The 25,082-nt window shown below is 42.6% G+C and overlaps 1 protein-coding gene across 2 annotated transcripts in view; it reads right to left on the bottom strand.

The window, feature by feature from the left end:
- The window catches only part of CAPN3 (calpain 3), a gene marked incomplete at its 5' end in the record, with an annotated part of 41,325 nt that overhangs the window by 15,066 nt on the left and 1,177 nt on the right, over window positions 1-25,082 (bottom strand). Inside the window, 7 exons of one of the 2 annotated variants that reach the window (XM_081049239.1) lie at window positions 826-911; window positions 1,828-1,911; window positions 2,793-2,936; window positions 3,773-3,941; window positions 4,642-4,775; window positions 6,704-6,822; window positions 8,716-8,785. In XM_081049239.1, the coding sequence (XP_080905365.1) occupies window positions 826-911; window positions 1,828-1,911; window positions 2,793-2,936; window positions 3,773-3,941; window positions 4,642-4,775; window positions 6,704-6,822; window positions 8,716-8,785 (806 nt within the window). Of the gene's footprint in view, window positions 1-825; window positions 912-1,827; window positions 1,912-2,792; window positions 2,937-3,772; window positions 3,942-4,641; window positions 4,776-6,703; window positions 6,823-8,715; window positions 8,786-25,082 lie in introns of those variants that run through there. The other variant, XM_081049238.1, reaches the window with a different exon arrangement.

Below are 25,082 nucleotides of genomic sequence, written 5' to 3'. Positions count from 1 at the left end.
AAGGGACGCTACCTTCTCCCCACTGAATATCCCCACTGCTTAGACCTGAGCCTGCTAGTCAGTAGGTACTCAGTAGATACTTGCTAAGTGAAGGAATGGCTGAATGAACCAGTAATTACCATGCCCTGGGATGAGAGGTATAAGCGCAGGGGCCAAAGGGCACACACAGCCTGGGGGTGGTCCTTTTCAGCTACTGAATAGCAGCGGAGCTCAAGGGCCTGACCTCTACTCAGTAAGGCAGTCAGGAACTAGTGACTGGGGTGGCACCATAAAGTAACTGTTCTGGAGCCTTCATCATGACTTCCCCATGTTTGTTATTTTTGCTGCCCCCAGTCTGTGGCTCTCAGTGATAAGAAGTCAAGTTCTTTCGAAGGGCCTGTGAACCTTTTTGGGGTGACAGTGAGACAGAGGAGAACTTAGCACTGGCTAAGCACTTTCCAGACATGGTCACACATTCTCCTCAGAACAGCCCACCAGGGATGTGCTGATGTCATTCCCATTTTACAGATGAGACAACTGGGACTCCGAGAAGGGAAGTCACGTGTCCGGTCCAGACCCCTGCATTAAAAACCCCTCCTACCTGGACCAAGCCCAGGCTTTCTAGAATCTTTCCTTTCCAGGCAATGGATATCAGCAAGCTCTCTGGCTCCCAGGCGCTCCTGGCTCTTCCTTGCCCTTCCCTGGAGTCCACATCCCTCTTCTCTGCGGATCATTGGTTTTGAGGGTAATTTTAGATCAAGCATTTGCCGTACTCTCGTGGCTTTGCACCCAGCCAGCCCTGGCCCAGGCCGTATGGTCCCTACTCATGGAAACCCCCTCACCTACCCAGCACTCCAGGAGCCGTTCCACTCCACCTGGCCCCAGGGGTTCCGCAGCCGCACCAACTTCACTTTCTCATCCTTGAACAGGGTCTTGGGCAAAGAGAAAAAGCTCTCACTCTCTGGGGATTTTCTAGAAAGGGAGGTTTTCTGTTTTGCCCTGAGGGCTGGGACAGGGATGGGGAGAGAATCCCACAGAGGGGGCTGCCTTGCCTGGTCTCGGTCAAGGAGACTAATCAGAAGCTCCCTGTGGAAGGGCATGGTGAGAGGTCAGAACCAAGGACTGAGTCCGTGGGACGTGGCCATCGCCTCACCATCTTCTAAGAAGTCATTTTTCCAGTGAACATCCGGCCATTATGAGCTTTGGGGATGGAGGCAGGGCTTATGCTGTAGGGCCCCTACAGCATAAAGACAACTAGCACATTAGATGTCTTTATGTGAATGAGGAAAAACGCCCCTACTGCCTGAGGAACTACAGACAAGTGTCCCATGGATCTGGACCAATCAGAAAAAGGTGCTGCTTCTTGCAGTCTGCTGCGTGGGCTGCTGCAGACAACTGCCCATGTCTACCCATCCCTGTGTGCAGGGCACGACCTGCCCAGCTATGCACAATGGGTCTGACAAGGTTCCTGTCTGTCGCATGACCCAGTAAAGGCCAGATGGCCCAGGCGCAAACCATAACTGTTTGGCCGTGAGAGAACAAGAAACAAGAGAGCCTGTGAAATCTTCATAAAACCAAAGTGATTTCTATTTGTTCCTTGGAAATGTTGGGGAAATTGCCATCTTTACCACTAAAAACAAAGATCAACTGAGCACCATCTGGTGGCAAGATCCACTCCTACCAGTCCCAGTGGTGCCCTCAGACCCCAGGCATTTGGCCTGAGCCTTGAGTCCCTGACAGGAGGCCAGCTCTGCAGATGCAAAGGGACATAGAAAGCTAAGTCCTGACTTTGGGAGCTTAACCCAGCTAGCTCCTCAAGTCCCGTCCTTCCAAACCCCACAGGCTCACCTCCTCCAGCCCGGTGACCGAGTAGGCATGACCTTTGACGAGCCCACAGGCCATTCTTGTCTCATACTGAACTGGAACAATTGTCTGTGGAGCAAAATCCAGACAGCCTGTCAGGGGTTGGGGAGCAAAAGTCCTGCCCCCTGAGACACAGTTCATACTGGTTCATATTCTGGGTTCTGCAAGGACAAGGAGTCCTCTATGCCCTGAAAGTTTCCCTCCTGGCTATGAGAAGACCCTCAGGTATTATAGGAGACCATTAAGAACATCATTCTTATTGGAACATTAAGAATATAAAGTTAACTGAAAAAAAGCATTTTGCAAAGAGGTACATATAGTATGACAAGATTTTAAAAATAAAAATTTAGATTGAATGTATGCATAGAAAAATCCTGGAAAAACAAATACCAAATGTTAATGAAGAGTTATTACCTTTAGTTGGGGTTAAGTTAGATAGATTAATGTTTCTTCTGTTTTACTATATAGCTCAATATTCTTCAGTGAGTACATCTTACTTGTGAAAGTACTAGAATATAAGCTTTATGAAGGGAGAGACTTTGCTTTAGTGAACAAAGAGGAGAGAATTTTCTTCGTTTGCTAGAAGAGTGCTTGGTGCCTAGTAAGAGCTCAATAAATATGTGTTGAATGAGTAAATGAGTGAATTAGAAGAAAAGAAACACTTTAAAATAAATGAAGTCTCTCTTATATTTCTTCCTGTTAATTTGTTATCAGAGAAACTGCCTGGACCATGGAGTATGAAGGAGATCCCACAGAGATTCCCTCCAAATCCTCTCTCCCACCTGCTTCAGGAGCCTTGGGGTGGGTAGGTTATTCCACCCCAGGTCCTTGGGAGGCCCCAGGTGGGGGTCTGTGTGTAAGGCACTGGCTGCTGAAGGAGAGTGACACCAGCGGGGCTGGGTCATGCAGATTGGAGGGATGGTCAGTCCGACAATTGGCGATGTACACACCCGTGTCGCTCTGTCATCTGAGCCAGTTGGGACGAGGTCTGAGTCCCTGAGCAGTGAGTTATCCATATTCCTCACCATCCGTGCAATCAACTCGCCCATATTCAGCCCAGAAGGAGAGGTTCCATAGGTCATGTTTGTGCCATCCTAAGGCCCAGCGGGAAGGGCAGAGTGCGATTCAGGAGAGGGGGATAGAGCAAACAAAGGAGGGTGATAAAAAGGGAAGGAGACAGCAGGAAGGGAAGGGACAGACGAAAGAAAAGAGGAGACATAAACAGAGCACAAATGGAAAGATGGAGAAAAGTGATACAGGAAGAAAATGTTCATCTATGAATGTGTTACGCTAGCTGATGTTCCCAAGCCCACCATTGGTAGTACTGGGAAAGGAAGGAATGGGAATTCACCTTGGGCTCCTTCTTCTGCAAAGGAAAGCATCTAAGGCTATTATACACTGAGCACCTTCCAGGGCACGTGTGTCTCCTGAAATTCAGGAAGTCTGGCCAGTCTACCATTTCCTTTCCCTTGTCTCCAGTCTCAGTTCCAACCACTTTGTTGCACTGAGAGGGGCACTGCAGACCGAGTTTCTCCCAGATTACAACACAAAGCCTCAAGTGAGAGATATGGTCACAGCTCAATGACCAGGAAGCTTTCTTAGTGAACTGGTGGGCTCAGGTCCGTAGCCACGTATGTGGCCTGCTGAATGGGAACATGCTGGAACTGAGCAGTTCCAGACACAGAGGCCCATACTGGCATAGGCCTTTGGACGTATTTTCAATATGGCAGGGCTTGGAATGTCCTTGCACAATCTGTTTATTAAAAATCCCTAGGAACTCTTCTCCCTTGAGAAGAGTTGAGAGATAGTTCCTGCTTCCTAAAACAAAACATTCACCCCATCCCAGAGGAGGGCCTTATGCTGCTATTCACTGGGTCAGGCTTCCTGATATTTGGCTCCTCCCTGCCCTGCACCCCACCCCCAGACTTACATCAATGGAGCAGCCCATGAGGGAACCTCTCTCGATGGCTTTCTTCATGATTTTGTACATGTCTCTGGGGGCATCCTTGATCTCAAAAAACTCTGTCACTCCTCCTGTGAAGTCCTCCATGGCTTCTGTAGTGTTCCCACCTTTCAGAGCTTCGTAGGAACCATGAAGCCTTGGAGAGAAGATGAAGACCAATCTGGGGTCACAGGGTTCCGTGAAACATGACCCAGGAACCATTGCCACCAGAACATTACTCTTGGGACCTGTGATGTTTCCCTCATCCAGTGTTCCAACCCCCCTGAACGCTAATGGATAGGTACTATGATTCCCTTTCTTCACAGGGGAGAAACTGAGCTCCAGAGGCTAAGTGGCTCACCCAGGGCCACAGACCCTGAACACTGGGACAAGAGCCTAGCTATTTCTACTTTCTGATAGTCCTCTTTCCACTACACCCTGAACCCTGAGGTAGGGCTCCCATGAAGCCATCAGTAGCTGGGGTGGGGCTTCTAAGTTGAGAGACAATATAACTTTATTAATATACTGCAAGCTCACAAGGTGGATCCAAGCAAGACCCTGGGATCTGAGCTCCAGAAATATAATGCTCGGATCCAGGACTTGTAATGTCCCCATGATGACAGAATTGAAGAGCTCACTCTGGGAAGCTAAAGCTACAGATTTCCTACGCATGTCTCCATTTCTGTTCTTAAACATAGTGTTTTTAGTTAGAGCTGTTTCTGCCTGGACTTGATTTTTCTCTGACTTTAGGTCACAGTTGATTTCTCTCTCTCCTCTCATGAGTGAGACGTTGGCTGGATTTTGTAACCCATCTCCTCATTTCTAGACCTGCCTCACATTCAAAAGTGTTGTCTTACTTAGCGTATGCCTTCTCCAGCAAAGCACTCCAGAACTCATTGCGGTGGTTGGATTTGGTGAAAACCAGTTGATTGTTGTAAGTTGGCAGGCAGTCGTCAATAACCACGTCCACCCAGTCTCCGTAGCGCCAGAACTGAACAGAAGCATCAAGCAGAGAATCACGACCTCAGATTACCATTGGGAAACGTGTCCCCACCCCGCATGTCTCAGAGGTCTCTTTGATCCCAGGGCAGTCCCATTTCCTCGGTTCTGCATCTTGGTGCTTGTTCTACTATTCTGGGTTTGGGGTGTATGAATCTTTCTCTAACTGGACTGTGGGCTCTTTGAAGGCAGGAAGTGAATTACCACTTTGTCTCTTCCTCAGAGTCCAGCCCAGTACTGGGGACGGTAGGTCTGTGACCATGTGAGGACTTGCAATTTTCCTTCTCCAGCTCAGTAAGTCTGGGATGGGGCCTAGGTATCAGTATTTTTAGGTATGGCAGCTGATTCTAATGTGCAGTCAGGGTTGAGAACTATGGGTCTAGGTGAAGGTGATGTATTGATTTATGAATTTCTTGATTGACAAACAAGGTATATAAATTTCTGCTGAAGAAGAGGATTGGTTGACATGGAAGACAAAGTGACCAGAACATGTGGGGTAGGAACACACTCAGACTGTATAGCAGGAAGCAGGAACGTTGTCCCATAATCACAATTCTGGATGTTGTTCTTTTATCCCCCCACCCCTCCATTCAAGCCATTGTTCTCAGTCTAGTTGTGTAGGACGCAGCTCCCTGATCCATGCTGCTATTATGAGCCTTGCGCTCCCCCCAGCTGAGGCAGTCGGTCACCGGCTATTGGTTGGCTGCTTACAGCAGCTCTCACCGGCTGCCAGCCGGCCACTCATGCTGGCCCACGGCAGCCCATTTCAGCCCACAGCAGCCCATGGCAACCCAAGCCGTTGTTCACAATCTTAGCTGTAGAAGGAGCAGCTCACTGGCCCATGTGGGAATCCAACCGGCGATCTCGGCAGGAGCACAGTGTTCCAACCACCTGAGTCACCTGGCCCTGTTGTTCTTTTTTGAACAACTCATTTTTAACTGAAGAAAGCCAAATGTAGTTTAATTTCCTTCTAATGACATTTCCCCCATTATTGACAATAAGGCAAGAATCTGTCTGGTCTTTGTATTTATGTCCCTTTAGCTATCAGACCCTTTAAATATCAGAGGGAAACCAGCAGCTTGATGTCACAAGGGAGAAACAGAATTCAGTGCCTGGCTGCCTGGCGCATGCTCGGACGGCAGCAGGATGCTGATCCTGAACCTGAAGGCACCTTTCTGAGGCCTTCAGTCCTGAGGTACAGGATCAGCAGGTACAACTGATCATTTGGTCAGTCCCAGGACATTAGGAGTCTTCAGGGCTGAGACAGACGGATGCCTCAGAACCCCAGTATCTGCTAGATCCCCACATATCGAACTCACTCAGTCCTGGACCAGCACCAGGATTTGGTTCTATGCCAGGAAAATTTGGATCCAGAAAATGTCCAATGGCCGAATTGATTCTGGAACTAAGGCTCATTTCTGGGCCAACCAGAAGGCTGGTCCCCAAATTAACAAGACATTTCTTTCAGAGCCTAGAAGAAGTGAATGACAGACTTGGTATAGACCTACCTTAAAGGGAAACAAGTCAACAGGAGCCACAATCGTGGACCCAGTTTCCTTTATAACCTAAAGGGCCCTAGGGATATTCTCAGTGCAAACATCTCCGGGACCTACTTGAGAAGGGTTGTGGGTAATGACAGCAGCCAGCCGGCTGGAGAAGCAAAAATAGACCTGCAGGTCCGCAAACAGGATGTCTTCCTGCCTTTCTGCGGAGTAGTGGAAGGTGTGAGTGTTGGGGGTGTAGTGGCACAGAGATAACCACTGCTTCCTCTCAGGCTTGAGGCCGTAAGGGGGTCACTGCCCACAGCCATGGCTGGGAGGATGGGTGGAACTGTTTCTGGAGCTGCTGGGAAGTCAAGGCCCGGAGACGGTGGATGGTGGACGGCAGCTGGCCCTCTTAACTATACTCCCGTTACCTTACCTGGAAGTGGAAAATCCCAGCGTAGTTTTCGGTGAAACTCTGATCATGGGGTATAACTCGGAAAAGCAGGTGCTCGTTCAGGGTCAGGCAAGCAATGGCTGCGAGAAACCAGCAGTCACCTGTAGGCAAGCATGTGGTACAGGTCACAGGAGTGGCCTGCATCTCCAGGGAAGAGACCCAATCCCTGCAGGCTGCTCCACTTTGAAGAATGGGGTTCAAGTGGTGCTCACTGTCCTACTTCCAGATCTGACCATACAGAAGTGTCAACCAGGGAGGGAGTTTGACAGCAATTCCTTGACAATGCGATCAACAGGGTAACTTATACCCTGCCTTTCCTGAAGGCTGCAGGCGGTTCCTCCATGTGCAGTATAAGCTCATTTCCTTTTGGGACCTCATTGGAGAGAGAATAGTAGGTTATAATTGGGTCCTTTCTCCTAAAGCCTGTGGGAAATCCACCCTGCCCTGTATCTTTGCCGTGTGAGTCCATTTCTCCTTCTGACCTTAGCGGAGACTAAGAGCCACCAGTCAAGTGGGTTTGTATTGTAAGGAAAGCCAGTTAGTCAGCTGCCCTGGAACCAGTCTGCAGGGGGCACTAAGACATTGCTGGCAATGGAATGAGATGGGGACATTTTCCTATTCTCTGAACTTCCTTTCTGGCGGAGTACTGTATATAGCCTGAGGTGACACTTTTCTGTGTGTGTGTGTGTGTGTGTGTGTGTGTGTGTGTGCCCAAAGGGCACACCTTTACATTGACAGTCACAGAATGCTTTCTAAGGAGGATAGGTTAAGTTATGTAAGGCCTTTATTTTGCTCTGTGGGATGTGATAGCAACTTTGAGACTGCAGAGGGGAGGCTGAGAGCTGCCAGCAGCCCCTGTCCCCCTGGTCCCCACCGAGGCAGCTACACTTTCCTTTGAAATAGTGTATTGGTTAGAAGGCCCAGATTACTACCGTTTCCCCAAAAATAAGACCTAGCTGGACAATCAGTTCTAATGCATATTTTGGAACAAAAATTAACATAAGACCCAGGATTATATTATATTACATTATATTTATTATATTACATTATATTACATTATATTACATTATATTACATTATATTACATTATATTACATTATATTACATTATATTATATTATATTATATTAAAGACCTTGTCTTATAGTAAAATAAGACCGTCTTATATTAATTTTTGCTCCAAAAGACGCATTAGTGCTGATTGTCTGGCTAGGCCTTATTTTTCGGGAAACACGGTAGCTTGTCCAGGCCCCCACAGGCAGCCTTTCCTCAGGTGCAGGAACCTAGATATCCAAAACCTCCTCAGCCTCTCCTTTTGGGATCCAAATTAGTCAGATTACTTTCATTTGGTCTGTGCCCTTTACCTTCAAGTTTTAAATTGTCTGTTGATATTCTCTCCAACTTTACTTCACAGAGCTTTTAGCAGCCCACACCAAAGATAATTCTTCCTGAGTAAAAGGCTGGGGGAGGGGAAGATCTGATGGAACAGTAAACTAATCAAACAGAAAATTGGATGCTTATCTACGTGACAAACGTTTTTGTTGAAAGACTCCTTTAATATGGATCTATTCTGAGGCAATTTAAACAAGAGTTCAAGTTATAAGTGTTCTTTTCGGTAAGGCATTTTGTGTGCATATATAGATTCAACGTGCCCAAGGCACATGATTCAGAGCTGTCTTTTTAGGAAGACGGGAACACTCAAACGCAGGGCTTTTGTCTTGCTGTGTGGCATGTGTAAATGTCCTCAAGACTCTAAGGGGGAGGCTGTGGGATGAGGCCTACCTCCTGTGACACAAGGCAAAGAACTAATGAGAAATGTGGGAGGAACAGAAATTAAAGAAATCAATCACCAGCACATAATGTTATAAAACCCTCCTCCCCAAAATTCATTAAAAGCAAAACTAGATTATTATCCCTTGACTTCCTGTAAAAGGATCCTACCTTTTAATCACCCCTTGATTGTTTGGCTGTATATGACCAGAGGGACTTTCCTACCTAATTCTCCTTGACAGATGTCAGTTCTATTGGCTCCACCAATGATAAATCGGGGATTCTCGCAAATTTCCTGTGAAACAAAAAGGAAAGAATAACAGCAGTAGTAGCTATTGTTTATTGAGGTCTATTATGTAGTACCAGCCTACAGTATCAGGAGTTTTACAGACACCACTCATTCAAGCCTCCAGAAACAGCCTGTGAATTGGATATTATTCTTATTTTTCAGATAAGGAAACCGAGGCTTAGAGGTTTCAAGAAACTTGCCCAAGGACACACAGCCTGTAAGTGGTAGAAACCAGAAGCATGCTTCCTTTCCACGTTGTTCCAAATTGCTCCCTCCCACTGACATACTGTCTTATTTAAGATGCACCCTGAGAGGGCAGTGTCATCACTGTCACAGCTTTGGCAAAGGGACAGCACAAGGCATGGGTCTTGGGTTGTTGTTGTTTTTTCTATGACAGGAAAAGAGGTGCAGGAGAAAAAAGAAGGATCTTTCTCCCCAAGAGGTGGTAACAGATATTTAGAGTCAGCGTATGTCCCAGGGTCCACATCACTTGAGAACTGGGGAGACCCAAAAGTAGATTTGGTGTGGGCCTTGCAGACATTCCCGTCTGTTGGAGAGTGCATTTCTTTATTTAAGCTAACACAATCTGGCATTCCTGGCCCAGCAATTTTGTGTGACCCAACAGAGGCCAACAGAGGATGCTTTGTTTTTGTTTGGATGTAAATTTTAAAAATTTGAAATAATTATAGATTCTGTTTTGCTGTTAACACCTTCTTCACAGAATTCCTGCTTCAAGAAGAAACACGATAATCAATTATACCTTCTATTTTACTATAAATTTAAGTCAGTGCATTAACTCTCTTAAAAATATTGATAGGCTCAGAGACCTAGAAAATATTATAATCATCTCTAGTTCAGGCATAGAAAATAACACCTCTAGTTTGAGGAGGTAGCAGGAAGGTATTTTGAGGGCACTTGGGTAGGAGAACCTTGATAAGCCACTTGCTCAGAGTGGGGATCCATCGCCTCAGGCTCTGGACCACTTGACCCCCTGTCCCCAGGAGTTGTCTCCTGAAGCTGTATCCCTCCCATCCCTACCTTTGGCCTTTTCCATGTGATAGCCTTCATCTTGGTTTTTTGGCTCAACACATGGGAGCCCAGTGCCTGTACACTTGCTGGAAACACACTGTCTTCAAACAGGCACTTCTGAGCCAGGCACCATTTTTTAAGAATGACGAAATCCTGCCCCTCAAACTTGACGGGCTGTGTGACGGTGCCCTCTCCATTCCTCCTGTCCCTCTCCCGGATCACGCGGTCACAGAAGAATCCAGGCAGCATGTAGGGCATGGTGACTGCTCAGGGAGTGGAGCTGGGCCTTCGCTGTGGCCTCTCTCCCCTGGTACCATCAGGCCAGACCTTATCCTATCGTGCATGGGCCGGAGCCTATATAGCTCCTCCACCCTGTGCAGCGCGATGCAAATGAGCACAGCCCAGAGAGAGGCTGTGGTCAGAGTCAGCAGCTTTGGCTGGAAGCCCTTGAGCCCACAGTCAAGGGGCAACACCATGCTAGTCAGAGAGGGAACCAGCAAGGGGAGCAAGAGAGCCAGGGACAGCCCCAGGACAGGCCCCAATGGCCGGTAGTCCTTTAGGGTACCTCCCTCAGCCTTGCTGGGGTTCTTTGTTTAAAAAGAGAAAGTACACGGTAGTTCCAGTGAGGCTTACCCTGCCTCAGCAAAAGGCATTCAACTGGCGGCCGATGGGATATAGCATGAGGCCTTCAAAACATGCTGTATATACTAATCCTATACAGGCTGCTGAATGCATAGAAGGAATCTGCTCCAAGCCATTGTCTGAGGTTAATGAGGCCTTCATTCTCCTGATGTCCCTGCTCCGTCCCCCCAAAGACCTTGACTGGCCATTTAGGGACAGTGATCTATGAGAAGGACCCAGAGGGTAGGTAGGTAACTTGACCTCAAATGAAAATCCCAGTTAGAGTGGGCCTCAGTGGCAGTGAACAGACGTTCATGGTTGCAAATTCAGGAACTATGAGGCAGAGAATGTGGTGGGTGGGGAAGGAGGATAATTGAGTGTCAGAATTATATTCACAAGAAAGCTCAGCTTTTCCGCCATGCTTAAATGGGCAACTTGAACGTGAGAGCAGGGAGCTGATGCGTCTTGCAGCCTGTCTCCCTATCCACTCACCGACTCTTGTTGGCTTTCATCTATTCTGTGCTTCTCAAAGTGTGGACTACCTGCATCAGAATCACCTGGGAGAACAATTTAAAATGCAGATGCCCAGGACTCATCCCAGACTTAAGGATTCAAATACTCTTGATAGGGGTCTGAGACCCTGCAATTTAAATAAGCGCACCCTGAGATTCTTATGTCCACTAAAGTCTAAAACGATGATGTTAGTATTACAGGTTACTATCATAGCTCAAAATAATTTTTGAGGTCAACTCTTTTAAGAAATTATTTTTAGTCAGTTTATACATGAACAAAATTTTGACTAATCAAACAATAAAAAAGGTACATAGAGGAATAGCAGTCTCTTGCCTTGCAAATCCTTTTGCTCAGAGACAGCCACTTTCAATTCTTTTCGCTCATTCTTCTGATATTTACGGCTATGTTTCTAAATAATATGCTTATATATTACTTTTTAATTTATTATTTTTAGAAAGTATCAATAGAGTTCCTATTTTGGTAAATGAGATTTAGGCTTCTCACATTATACTTTGCTCACCATCTTCCTCAAATAGTTATGTCACAAATGATGGTAAAATTAAAATTCAGTATTTACTTTAGTATGATTAGGTAATTATTGTTCACTTCTTAGCTAGGGTGGTATCCTGTGTTACATTCCTTTTCCGTATGAATGTTTCCTTTCTCTTATTCTTTGTAATTCTCTTATTTTCTATGTATCCATCAATGCTTTTCCAAGCAATAGTTTTTCCAAAAACTTAAATTCATCAGATAACCTAGCAGTTCCATTGCTTCTTCACCAAGGCCTTCCTTTTCAACCTCCTTCTCCCATCCGAACCAGACCAGCTGCTCTCCAGGACTGGAGCAGGGGCCTGGCACTGACTGTGCCTTTCTCCTGGGTAGAATTCTGTTTCTAGAATTCTAACTCTTCTTTGGTTTACTCCTTGATTTTATTGGCACACAACCTGCAGCTTCCTAAGAATGGGTGTGTGGGAAGTATACTGCCAGAGTCCTTGATGGTTTAACTCTTTTCTACCCTTGCACGTGACTGAGAGTTTGGTTAGGTATTTTAAGTATTTAGGTAGGTATTTTAAGTTGAAACCCAGTTTTCTTCAGAATTTTTAAGGCATTGTTTTATTGCTCCTAGTTATCTGGTGTTGTTGAGAAGTACAATGCAATTTTGATAAACATGCCTTTGTATGTGACCTGTCTTTTCCCCCTGAAAGCTCTTAGGGTTTTTTCCCTTCCCATCCAAAAATTCCAAATCCCAAAAGCCACACTTATGTGCCTTGATGTGAGTTTATTTTTTAATTCTTTTTGCTGAGCACTCAGTGACTGTTTTCAACATAGAGACTTTTGTCCTCAGTTCCAGGATATTATTATATTATTTCTTTGACATTTCTCTCCCTTTCAATTCTTTTCATTCTTTTTGTTTTTTAAATTTTGAACTCCTAAAAATCAGTTATTAAACCTCCTCTAATTTTATTGTATTTTTCTATTTTTGTTTGTTCTGTAGTCTAGATTTCCTTTTAATTTTATATTAACCCTAATTGAAATTTTAAACTTCACTATCCTAATTTTCTAGCTTCCTATTGTGAAAAATATCAAACTTACAGAAAAGTTTAAAGAATGGACACCCATGTAGCCTATATCTAGATCTAACAATTGTTAATATTTTGCCATCTTTGTTTTACATATATATGTGTGTGTGTGTGTGTGTGTGTGTGTGTGTATATATAGATTTTATTTTTTTGCTGGACCATTTGAAGGATGTCATAGGTATCATGACACTTCACACCTAAATACTTAGGATAGAGTAGGTACTTCCTGAGGACAGGAATACTCTCCTACTGACTGTAAGGCCATTATCACTAAGGAAATAGACTCTTATTCTCTAATATTATCCAAGATCCAAATGTACATGCTAATTTCTTCATTTGTTCCCCAAATATCTTTTATGGTTCCTTTTATTATTTGAACCAGAATCCAGTTAAGGTTCACACATAAATTTAATAATTCGGTAACTAGATTAGGTGCCGTTGAAGTGAGAAATAGTGAACTGGAAGCTAGATCAGAAGTTACCTAGAATACCACACAGTGAATCAAGGAGATGAGAGATTTTTTTAAAAGAAAGAAAAAAAGAGGTTAAGATGTATTAGATATATGCAGGATAAAGCAAGGTAAGTTCAGCACATAGCTAGCTGGAGTTCTAGAAGAAGATAATAAAAAGTGTGGGGAGAATTAATGTTTTAAGAGATTTTTCTACAATTGGTCAATGGCTCAGATTCAGATTCAGGAATCCCAGTGAATCCAAAGCAGGGAAGATACAAAGAAATATATGTTTAGATACAACATAGTGGCATTGCAGAATACCATAGAGAGAAGGTCTTAAAAGAAGTCAGAGAGAAAAGGCAAATGACCTATTAAGGGACAGCGGCCATTAAGAATGACTGCTGATTTCAACAAAAATGTAAACCAGAAGACAGTAGTGAGAATCAACCTAGAACTGCTTACTCAGGAAATTGATTACAAGAGTAAGAGCAAATTGCATACAAATAAAAATTGAGAATGCTTACTACAAGTAGAACCTCACTAAAGGAACTTGTAATCAATGTACTTTAGAAAAAATGTAAAATATTCTAGAAGGAAAAGTCTAAGACTCAAGAAGGAACAGTAAACAAAGAAATAGATAAACATGTATATGCGTAAATCTAAGCAAATATTGACTGTGTTAAACATTACATTGTTTTCTAATTTTTAAGGTTGAAAAATCAAACCTTAAAAATCAAAATCAAAACCTAAAATTTTGAAAACAATGGCTTATTAGTTGGGAGTTCTTAGAGTTAAAGTGCTCTATGGTTCTCATTTGTTTGTGAGGAAAATAAAACTATTTAACAATTTCAGGCTCTGTCATGATAAATATGGATGTTAGCAAGTTAGGGCAATCACCGAAAAAACAGAACTAGTTAATAACTTTCAAACTCGTAGGAAGAAAAAAATGAGAGAAAACAATATTAATCGATTTTTAAAAAGGGCATAAAGAGAAAAGAAGTAACATTTAAAAAGCAATACAAACAGAAAGATTGTGGTTAAGATGATAGAAATAAATTTTAAAAATACATATCAATGCTCATAATCAATGTAAATAAACTAAAATCTTCAATTAAAAGACAAAGGTTTTCAGATTGAATTTTAAAAAGTTATAACAGTTTATAAAAAAACACACGCAAGACATCGGGAAATAGAAATTTTGGAAATAAAAGAATGAAAAAAATATTATCAAGCAAAAACTTATCCCAAAGCTTATGTACCTACATTAATATCCAATAAGATTGACTTTAAAGCAAAAAGAAGCTTTTTTAGAGATAAAAAGCGTCATTACAAATTCCTAGAAAAATAAATATTAATACTGACTCAAGAAGAAAAACAATTTCAAGTGATCCCATAGTTATCGAAGAGGTTGCATCAATAAATAAATATTTTCCCTTAAGAGAACACTGGCAGAATTCTACTTAATATTTAAGGAACATAAAGTTTTCGTCTTACACAATCTATTCTACAAAATAGAGGAAGGAACTTGCCCCATCATTTAGTATAACCTTGCTAACAAAATAGGACAGCACAAGAAAGGGAAATAATAAGCCAATCTCACTAATGATCATCTAAATAAAAAATCTAAATAAAAGATTTGCATAATAAAATCCAGTCCTATATAAAAATGATAATACGTTCTAAGTTTGGTTTATTCTAAGAATGCCAGGGGTCAACATCAGAAAACTCTATTAATATAATTTGGTATATTAGCTGTTGAAAGGAAGATAATCACATGATTTTCTTGACAAATGCAGAAAAAGTATTGGATAAAGTTTAACAACTGTTTATGATTTTAAAAGCAATTCTTAGCAAAGCAGTAATAGAGGGGAACTTCTTAATGATAAGTTGTATCTACAAATAAGTCTACAGCAAATCTATTCAACAGTGAAACATCAAGAATATTCCCTTTACAACCAACTGAATGGGAGAAGACTTGTGCTAACAATGCCTCCGATAAAGGGCTAATATCCAAAATATATAAGGAACTCATACAACTCAACAACAAAAAGACAAACAGTCCAATTAAAAAAAGGGCAGAGGACATGAACTCTCAAAAAATGGCCAACAGATATATATATGAAAAAATACTCAATTTCATTAGCTATTAGGAAAATGCAAATCAAAATCACAATGAGATATCACCTCACACCTGTCAGAATAGCTATTATCAACAAGACAAATAGTAACAAGTGTTAGAGAGACTATGGAAAAAAAGGAACACTCATACACTGTTGGTAGAAATGCAGATTGGTGTAGCCATTATGGAAGGCAGTGTGGAGATTCCTCAAAAAATTAAGAATAGAATTACCATATGACCCAGCAATCCCTCTCCTGGGTATCTATCCCAAAAATCTGAAAATATTTATTCATAAAGATGTATGTACTCTGATATTTATTGCAGCATTATTTACGGTGGCCAAGACATGGAAACAAACAAAGTGTCCTTCAATAGATGAATGGATAAAGAAGATGTGGTATATATACACAATGGAATACTACTCTGCCATAAGAAAAGATGAAATACTGCCATTTGCAACAACATGGCTGGATCTTGAGATTATTATGCTAAGTGAAATAAATCAGAAAAAGTAGAGAACCATATGATTTCACTCATATATGGGATATAAAACTGAAAGCAACAAACAAACAAGATAAGCAAAGAAACAAAAACTCATAGACACAGACAACAGTTTGGTGGTTACCAGAGGGTAAGGGAGGTGGGAGGATGGTAGAAGAAGGTAAAGGGGGTCAAATATATGGTGATGGAAGGAGAATTGATTTTGAGTGGTGAGCATACAATGTGATACATAGATGATACATTACAGAAGTGTACACTTTAAACCTATGTAATTTTACTAACATTGTCACCCCAATAAATTTAATTTAAAAAAGAATATTTCCTTTAAATTTGGGAACTGACAAAGATTTCTGTTAACTTCTGTTTTATTAATATTATGCTGGAGGGTTTAGCTGGTGCAATAAAATAAGAATTAGGTTGCTGAATACAGTTGTGCATAATGTGCCAAGCAGTCCTGTCATTATTTGCAAATCACCTAACTATATAGAAACATGGAGTCTACGGACCAATAACTTGGGATCTGCAATCAGTTTTTTAGAATTACTAACAGTTTAGTAAATGTATTGGATATAAGAGTCAAATGAATGTTTATGCCAGAGAAATAGGGTACAATTTTAAGATGCCACCATTTATGAAAATAACAACAACAAAAGATGCCTAGAAATAAATCTGACAAAGGATATTCAAGACTCTTATGGTGAAAATTATAAAATTTATTTAAATAGATAGACATCCCTTTTTCATGGATAAGAAGACTCAGTAATGGCAAGATGTACATTCTTCCTATATTGAGTCAACGCAATCCCAATGAAAATCCCAACAGGATTTTTTTGTGGAACTCAATACTCTTCTAAATTCAAGTGGAAATGTAGAGTCAAGTATAGCTAAAACAGTACTGAAGAAGAAAAGCAAGTTGAGAGGACTTCCTCTATTGGATGTCAAGACTTATTGGCACAAAGTATAATGTTGGCACAAAAATAGATAAATAAACACAAATGGAACACAACAGAGAGTGCAAAAACAGAACCACACATTGGTAGACACTTGATTTACTTAAAAAGTGGCATTGCAAAACAGTGGAGAAAGGATTGTCTTTTTAATAAATTGCGCTGGGGCCTTTCACTATCCATAGTCCATGGAAAAACAACAAAGTGTGATCCCTATCTTACGTGCAAAAATTATTTCTAGATAGATTATAGACACAAATATAAAGGCAGAAAAATAAAATTTCTAAATGATAATAAAGAAGAAAGACTTTGGTTTAGGAAAAACTTTAACAGAACACATAAACATTAACCATAAAGGAAAAAAATAATAAATTAAGGATTGTTAATAATTTAGAACTTTTAATTAAGTTTTTAAATAAAAATACCCTTAAGACGGTGAAAAGGCAAACCATAAAGTGGGAGAAGGTACTTATCACACATCTAACCAATAAATGATTAGTGTCAGGATATACAAAGAAAGCCTCCAATTCAAACTGGAAAAGACAAACAATAGAAAGATGAGCCAAAGACATTAGCAGGTATTTCATGGACAGCAACATAACAACTGGACAAGAAATACATAAATGTATGAAAAGATGGTCTGACATATTCATCATCCAGGAAGTGCATGTTTTCATACATTTCTTGGCTATTTCTGTCCCTGCCCCTCCCATTGGAAGCATTATATTGCCGAGTAACTTCAGCATGTTCACTGTGATGTCTAGAACTCTGTCCCCATCATGACTCTCAGGAGGAGCTTCTGTCTTGGGGATGTAAGAGGAGGCAACCCTACACGTTGTTTATAGAATTGTCACTTTCACCAAAACATGAATGGCACTGTCATGATTGTCTGCTGAGTAGAGAGAGGGAGGACTGGCTCTCAGTTGGGCACCTCATTTTGCCTTTCAATCACTAGCATCTCTATTTATTGACTCATTGTGTTAAGCATGTCATACACAGCATCTCATTTAATCCTTACAACAACTCTATGAAAGTAAGAAGTTTCATTGTTTTTTTTTTTCACAGATGAGGAAACTGAGACCCAGGAATGGCCAGCAACTTGCGTGAGGTCACATTATGAAGAGGTGGAGCTGGGAGTTGAATCAAGGCTGTCTGACTTGGAAGCCTGTGACCTTCATCATTGTGGTACACTCCTGCCCTTTGCCGCTTAGCCTAATAGTAATCCTGCCTTACCCTGAGCACATAGGAGGGCTTTATGGATGCCGGCTCAGAGCAGCCAGAAGATGAGAATATCATTATCCCCATTACAGAAGAGAAAAGTGAAACTTAGAAATTTTATGTGCCTTGCTAGTGGCAGACTTGCCAGGGTTCAGAGCAGGTCTGTTTGGTCCTAAATCCTGCTGTTTCACCACTCTGCACAAGGCTCTCAGTTCTTGCTCTTGTGTCTAACCCAGTGATCCCGCTTCTCTGTAAACTGACAGATGACACTCTAAAACAGACTACAAGGAGACCTCCTGCCAAGCCAAGTTCACTGGAAGATAAATATAATCCCTGAGAGACACCCGAGTGGGACTTAGGCCCTAGGAACAGAGGCTCGCTGCTCACAGCCTAGGTTCTCCTGCAGAACTGCTCCCTCCCTCTCATCTCACACTGGCATGGAGTAACTTCTTTTGTGCCAACATAGGAGTTCTTCCTTTCAGAACTGAGTAACACCGATCAAGGGAACCTATGGTTGGGAAGATACATAGGGTCGAGTGTTAATTATAGAGGCCATGGGGTACACGGAAGAGGTCACTAGAGCAAGAGACCTCTGGGGTCACCACGGGTTGTCAGAAAGCGTCCACCTTCAGAGGGCTGATGTAATGGCCGAGCACTGAGTCCTAGGAAGTCGGTTGTCATTATCTGCTACATTTCACCCCTTTACTTTCCATTTCAGACTACAAGGAACCCGGCTCCTTGAAGAGACGATTCATTCCAGGTCTGGGGCAAGACATGTAGCAGATGAGCCTGGGACTTTTTGTTGTGGCCAGAAAACAAGGAACCTATTTCAGATGAATGGCGTCCTGTCAAATTATACAGGTAACTTGTAGGTGATTCCTACTGTCCAAAGGCAGGACAACATGAACATCAAAAAGAATAATGACTGCGATGGATTAAAATACGTTGCCGTGTTTCCTACTGATCAGACTCTTAATAGGGTGTTGTTTCAAGTTGTGATGGTTCAGAATACAGAGAACATAGGAAGTACAATTGATTCTCATCATTCGCGGTAACGTTCTGTAAAGTCGCTGTGAGTACTGAATGAGTGAATGCTGAACCGTTGCTCCTAGAGGAAATACAGGATTAGATTCCTGTGAGTCTCTGATCACAACATTTTCATCAACTGATCAATACGCAACCTTATTTTATGTGTATTTTTGTTTGAGGACACCTTATTTAATATATAGTATTGATTTATTAGTATTGAACTCACAGCCAACAGCACCAACTCGTGCCTGAATGAAGCTTATCTAATATGTGTATTTTCTCCCTAAGGCACAGCACAGCCTTCTTGAACTTAGGAACACTAGATAGCACTTTGGTGCTATGCTTGGGGGACAATTTAAACAGAGAAAACACCAACAGTAAGTACAAAAATGTGAAAAATGTGGCACTAAATAGACCATGCAAAGAAATGAAACAGGAAGGCAGAGTGACGTTTTGTTTGGGTTCAGTTGGGAACATGTGCATAGAGCGACTCAAAGTTTTTGCTGTCCTTCACATGTCCACAAATGACCACAGAAGCACCATGGATTTTGATTGTGGGGTTACAAATAAATCTTAGGGAGTAGGTAAATTTACAAATATAGAATCCATGAATAAAGAGGCTCGACTGTATGTGGATCACATCACTGACATACCCAGTGTTGGAAAAATAATACTTGTGGGGTATAAAGTTCGAGGAGTTTTATGACTATCTGAGCTGAAGCAACTAAAGGAAGGATGACATTATTTACGAATAGGGAGACTTACTATATAGAGGTAACCAGCTGTTTGTTTGATTTTTTTTTTTTGGCTCTATTTTACTGTCTTCTGGTTCTGGTTCAGAGCCAGAGATAATGTGCTAAATTGTGGCTGGTGGAGTTTTGGCTAGAAATAAGGATGAACTTGCAGACTGTGAAAGGTACTAACTGTAGGTTATTGAAGAATGGGGGCATCTGTTTTCCCTTCAAAACCTTAACATCAGGAAAGAAACCCACCACCTAGAATGGCTAAAAGAAGTAGTTCCCAAACATTTTCAATCCTCTGATTTATAAGTTTTTAAGATCAGTTTTTATACTAGATTCCTGGTGTTCTAGGAGTATATCATAAACTTCTAAAAGTTCTAATGGTGATTCTTTAAACTTGAAGTTTGGATGAAAATGGGAAAGAAAGCATCAGCTTCTCTTCAGCAGAATACTTCCAGGTGTTAGCCGGGGCCTCAGGGTTCCTTGGAGATCTCAGACCTCCACTTCATAGCCTGAGAGGGCAAAGGCTCCTCATCCCACCGGAGTTCATTGGTTTCTGGCAGTTTGCTTCTTCAAGCTTCCCTCGTCCCCCTCTTCTCCCCCCACTGCTTTCTACACTCTGACTTCCGGCTGTGCTGGTTCAGTCCTGCCTATGTAAATCGATACCAACTTCTGCCCTTTACCCAAGTTACTTGCCACAGGCATTTCACAAGTTCATCAATAAAGATGTCTTTGAGGGTCAGGTCAAGCGCAAGGATAACACAGGTGTGTGGCCTCCTGTTTCCCCCACTTACCTTCGGTTTCTAGCTGTCCTCCCTCTTGTAAGTAAACTAGCATTTTTTTCCTTTCCCCCAACCCCCAGAAAACAATCATGTCCACCCCCAGAAAGAATTTATTTTCTGTAGTCACAAGAATTTTTCTAATTTTTTCTTATGAGTTTTCCTCTTGAAGAGAGAAGAGGAAGAGTTTGCCATGCTAAGGATTCACATTTGTTAAGTACATTTGGCTAAACAGGTTTAAAAAATCAAAGATAATTTTGTGGTAGTAACAAGACCTAACCTGAAGAATGCAATGATTTTTCCCCCTAGTGTAACAGCCTTTTGTACAAGGGAGAAGTTGGTTCTGCTGGGATGATGAGGACTTGGGAAGGGGCAGGAGACCTTGTCAACCAGACAGCAGCAAAACCCAGCAGGTATGGTTGGATCTGTGCTGATTGGCAGCATGGGAGAAAGAAATGGTTTGAGAAGAGGAGTAGGGAGGGAATGGGAGAACTGTGAGTAACTGGGAAAGGGGTCTTATTTGTCTTATTTTTTCATTCTAAAGCACTTTGTCCGCCTCACATTTTAACATCTCTGAAATTGTGATGCATCTTAATGTTAGAAAGCTTCCTTCTGTTGCATTCAGTTGGGTGGTTGTCATGACTTGTCATGTGTACTCCCTCTGATAAAATCAAGAAAATACCAGCACCAAAATCTTTGAGATTTGCTGAAATGTGATTCACGATGAATTGCAGCTTGGGAAACTTACCTAAACTCTATCCTTAAAAAGACTGTAATTCAAGAGCTTTCCAGGTATGGGAGCTACAGTGACATAAAATCACCTGTTTGGAGCATAAAGGAGTTGTTTTCTCTCTGAGAGGGAGGTTTCCTCAGGTCCAGACATTGGCAGAGGGAACTAGCTGGTCCAAGATGTACAGAAGAGCAGGGCCAAGATCATTTTAGACCAACTGGAATGAGCACAACTGGACTGGGATTGTCATCATAAAAACAGGTAAGAGGGAAAGCATACACCATAGAAATGTGGGTGAAGATGAGAACCAGCTCTGAATTAGCAAAAGGTGCGGCCCTGAAAAGATGGAGGGATGTGGACAGGATTTGGGAGGAAGAGGTAGGTTAGGCAGCCTATTACGAGAGGTCCAGCCACTGCCAGCAAAGTATAAAGCACGGGGTCTGGAGATAAGGGGCAGGTGGTAAATTCTCCCACCCTTAAAAGCTAATGGAAACAAAGAAAACTGAGCAGAAAATTGCAAAGGGAAAAAGCAGAGTCCCAGCTGTCAGCTCCAGGAGCTTTGGAGGGCCGAGGAGAAAGGGAGAACAGATTTCTTAGGGGAAGACCTGGGGCGTATGATGGAGGTGCTTGATAACACTTGCATTTTTATAACCAAACACATGTTTTATATTCAATATATTTACTTGACTGTAATTGTCTTAAAGAACAAGCAATCGCCTTCCCGTGAGGGGACTGTTCACACACATATCCTCATATTCAGTTGGACCAATTCAGTTAGATCAGGCACGAAGTACTCAGATACATTGCTGTGGTTAATAGACACAAATTAAGATGAAAAGATGTTTATGATGTTGCCTCTTTTAAGAGACTGCGCAGCAGATGTAGATGGTGATAAGAACAGTCCATGTTTATGGGGCATTCAGCCAATGCCCGGCCTTTAAGCTTGCAGTGTGCATTAACTCACTTAATCTGCACAACAACCTTATGAGACAGGTTCTTCTATTGTGATTATTCCCCATTTTCCAGAGGGGAACTTGTGGAAAAGGGAAAACTACGTGACCAGCAGGCCCAGGACTTGAATGTGAGTGAGACGTGGCGCTCAGCCACCGTGCCATTCTATTTCCTGCTCACAGAGGCTGCTGCTTCTAGGGGCCAAACCCTGAGGTGCGATTCAATGCCTGATGTGGCTTGTGGAGGCCCAATAAATAACACCTCGTTTCTATGCCTGACTTTTGAACCAATGGAGGAGTAAGACATAAGTATAGGGCAGGAGGGTGTCCAAAATGCCACGTTTATTGTTGATAACTCTGACATTGGCTTCTAAATCCCAGAATGAGATAGATTTTATCGTTAAGAGAGAAGGCGCTAGAGCCAGATTGCTTGGGTTTCAATCCCAACTCCACTCTTTACTAACTGGGAGATCTGCAGCAAGAGACCTGAGACTCAGTCTCCTCATTTGCAAAGTGGGGACAATAATAGAACTCACCTCACAGGGTTGTTGTGAAGATTAAATGAGTTAACGTGTGGAAGTACTCATACGCCACGTGGTGCGTTCTCAATCAAGATTAGCTGTTACCACAACTGTTAATCAGTAGTAGTAGCAGTTGACCCAGGTGGCGCAGGACCTCTGCAGGACTCCCCACAGGAACTTGCCTCTGTAAAACTTGCCATAAGGAGGAGCAGGTAGCTTGCTCCCAGGAGGAAAAAGGAAGAAAGGGGCTGGGCTTCACAGGTAAGGTTCTCTTTACTAATCATCCAGGAGAGGAGAGAGGTCATCTGTGTTGTGGGACTGAAGCCCCTACCATGTAGAATGAAACACATGTTTCCCTCACACCTGTCCCCAGTGATACTGGGCAAGAGTCATCAGTCTCCCAGAAGCCCTATTCTAGAGGCCATTCTTTTCTACCGAGGGGTTTGCCATCAAGAAAATTTGGCTTATCCCAGATGGCTCAGTTAGTTGGAGCGCGGGCTCTCAACCACAAAGTTGCCAGTTCAATTCCTCAAGTCCCACAAGCGATGGTGGGCTGCGCCCCCTGCAACTAGCAACAGGCAACTGGACCTGGAGCTGAGCTGCGCCCTCCACAACTAAGATTGAAAGAACAACAACTTGACTTGGAAAAGAAAAGTCCTGGAAGTACACACTGTTCCCCAATAAAGTCCTGTTCTCCTTTCCCAATAAAATCTTTAAAAAGAAAAGAAAAGAAAAGAAAATTTGGCTTAAAAATTGGGAAGTATTGTAGGATTTGTATGTTTTCTGGTCCTAGAAATAGATCATATGAAGAAAGGTGAGAGGAGTCAGATTGTTTGGCCTGGAGACTCAATGCATGACGCTCCCTCACAGAGGAGGAAAGGCAGTGAGGGAGCACTGGTATGCCTGTGAGAAGATGTGGGGGGACGTGGCCTGGGTCTCTCTTCTTTTTAAGAGGAAAAGGCTGAAAGTGCTGCATGTTATCTTAGCTGGAATTATAGTTGACCATCACTAATTCTCTCCTTCATCACTATCCTCATCCTCGTCATCTGATTGTAATAAGTAATACCTGATTGTGAAGAAAAATTCAGATTTTTCTTCAATGGTTTTCAATGACTCTGTGCCTTAGATAGTAAAAGCAGGAAGGATATAGTCTCCTTTTCTGACTGCTCAAGCATGGCAAAGGTCACTACATCGAGGGAGTATATGGACAACGTATGTCTCCAAAAGGGCTTTACATTTCAGGAAGTTCAGAAGGCATTTGTTCAGTTTCAATCAACTTGTGTGACTATAGATAAACCATTTGCCCTTTCTGGACCTTAATCACTTCACCTGCATGTGAGGGGGCTGAACCACATCTCCAAGATTCATTCCAACTCTGACCATCTCTCTGCATGGTAATTTATGCTAGTAAGCCCAATAGGCTGCATTCCCCAATCTTAACCCCAGCGGAAAGGATCATATTAATGAAGAGTGGGCTTTGCTATCTGGACCTTTAGCAACAGTAGAAAATTCAGGGAGCACAGTCTGGAACAGATAGGTCTTCTGTGCCTCTCATGTCATGCTGACACGGACAGTGTAACTTTCAGGACAGAGCTAGTGCTTAGAGTATAATAAACCCTTAAAAGATTTTTATTAACATGCAAGTCTAGCTTTTAAGATTAAAATCCACCAATGATTTCACTATAAACAATATTTGTAAGTTTTTAAATTTTTTCTCTGCAGTACTATTAGAAAGTTAGGAACTCCCAGACTTGGAATGCAGGGCGGTCCTTGTCTCTTGGTGGTCAGCGCCTTCAGATGTGGGGTTTCTTTCACCAGCAGCAGCTGAGTATCTACTGAGGGCCTGGCCCTTTGCTGGGTAAGGGGGCCCAAAGATGAACAGAAATGGACCCTGATCTCAGAAGATGAGAAAGCTCGAAGGAAGTGACACCTGAATAAGTTTTGGAAAGCGGGTGAGGAAGAGCAAATCAGATGAAAACAAGAAGGGCATTCCAGACAGATGACAGCATGAGCAAAGACCTCCAGGTGTGAGAAGACTTGGAACAACAGCACCGCTGAATGTGTCAGGCTCCACGGGGAGAGGGTGAAGATGAGACGGACAGGTAGGCAGGGCCAACTTGAGAAGGGCCTATATCTCCGTTAAGAGGTTTGGACTTATCCTGAAGGCATGGGGAATGGGGGCAGACTGGTGTCATAGAAGATATGTCAGCAGGGGGCGGGGGTTGGAGGGTAGCGAGATGTCCCTGTACCCTGGCAGCACGGCAGCAACTGGGTTGGAGAATGAAGTTCTTTCAATTCCTCACTTCTAAATTAAATTGAGGGCGCTCAGGACAGTCACGGGCCTTACTACACAACTGTCAAGAGAGGAAAGAAGCCCTGGGGAACACACAGGGTGACAATAGGATTGGATATTTCATCTCAGATTAAAAAGAAAAATGAAGAGCATTGGGCCTCAGCTTAACTTGATTAAACTAATGAAAGCATTGGGCCTCAGAGTAAATGATTTCCTCAGGGAGGGTTTCTCTCCCTGGACTAGGTTAGCTCTTTGCCTTATGATTCCCTGAACATTGTCACC

This window comes from Rhinolophus hipposideros (assembly GCF_964194185.1).
Source record: "Rhinolophus hipposideros genome assembly, chromosome: 5".
In the NCBI taxonomy this organism is placed as follows: domain Eukaryota; kingdom Metazoa; phylum Chordata; class Mammalia; order Chiroptera; family Rhinolophidae; genus Rhinolophus; species Rhinolophus hipposideros.
This window is presented reverse-complemented; position numbering and strand designations above follow the sequence as displayed.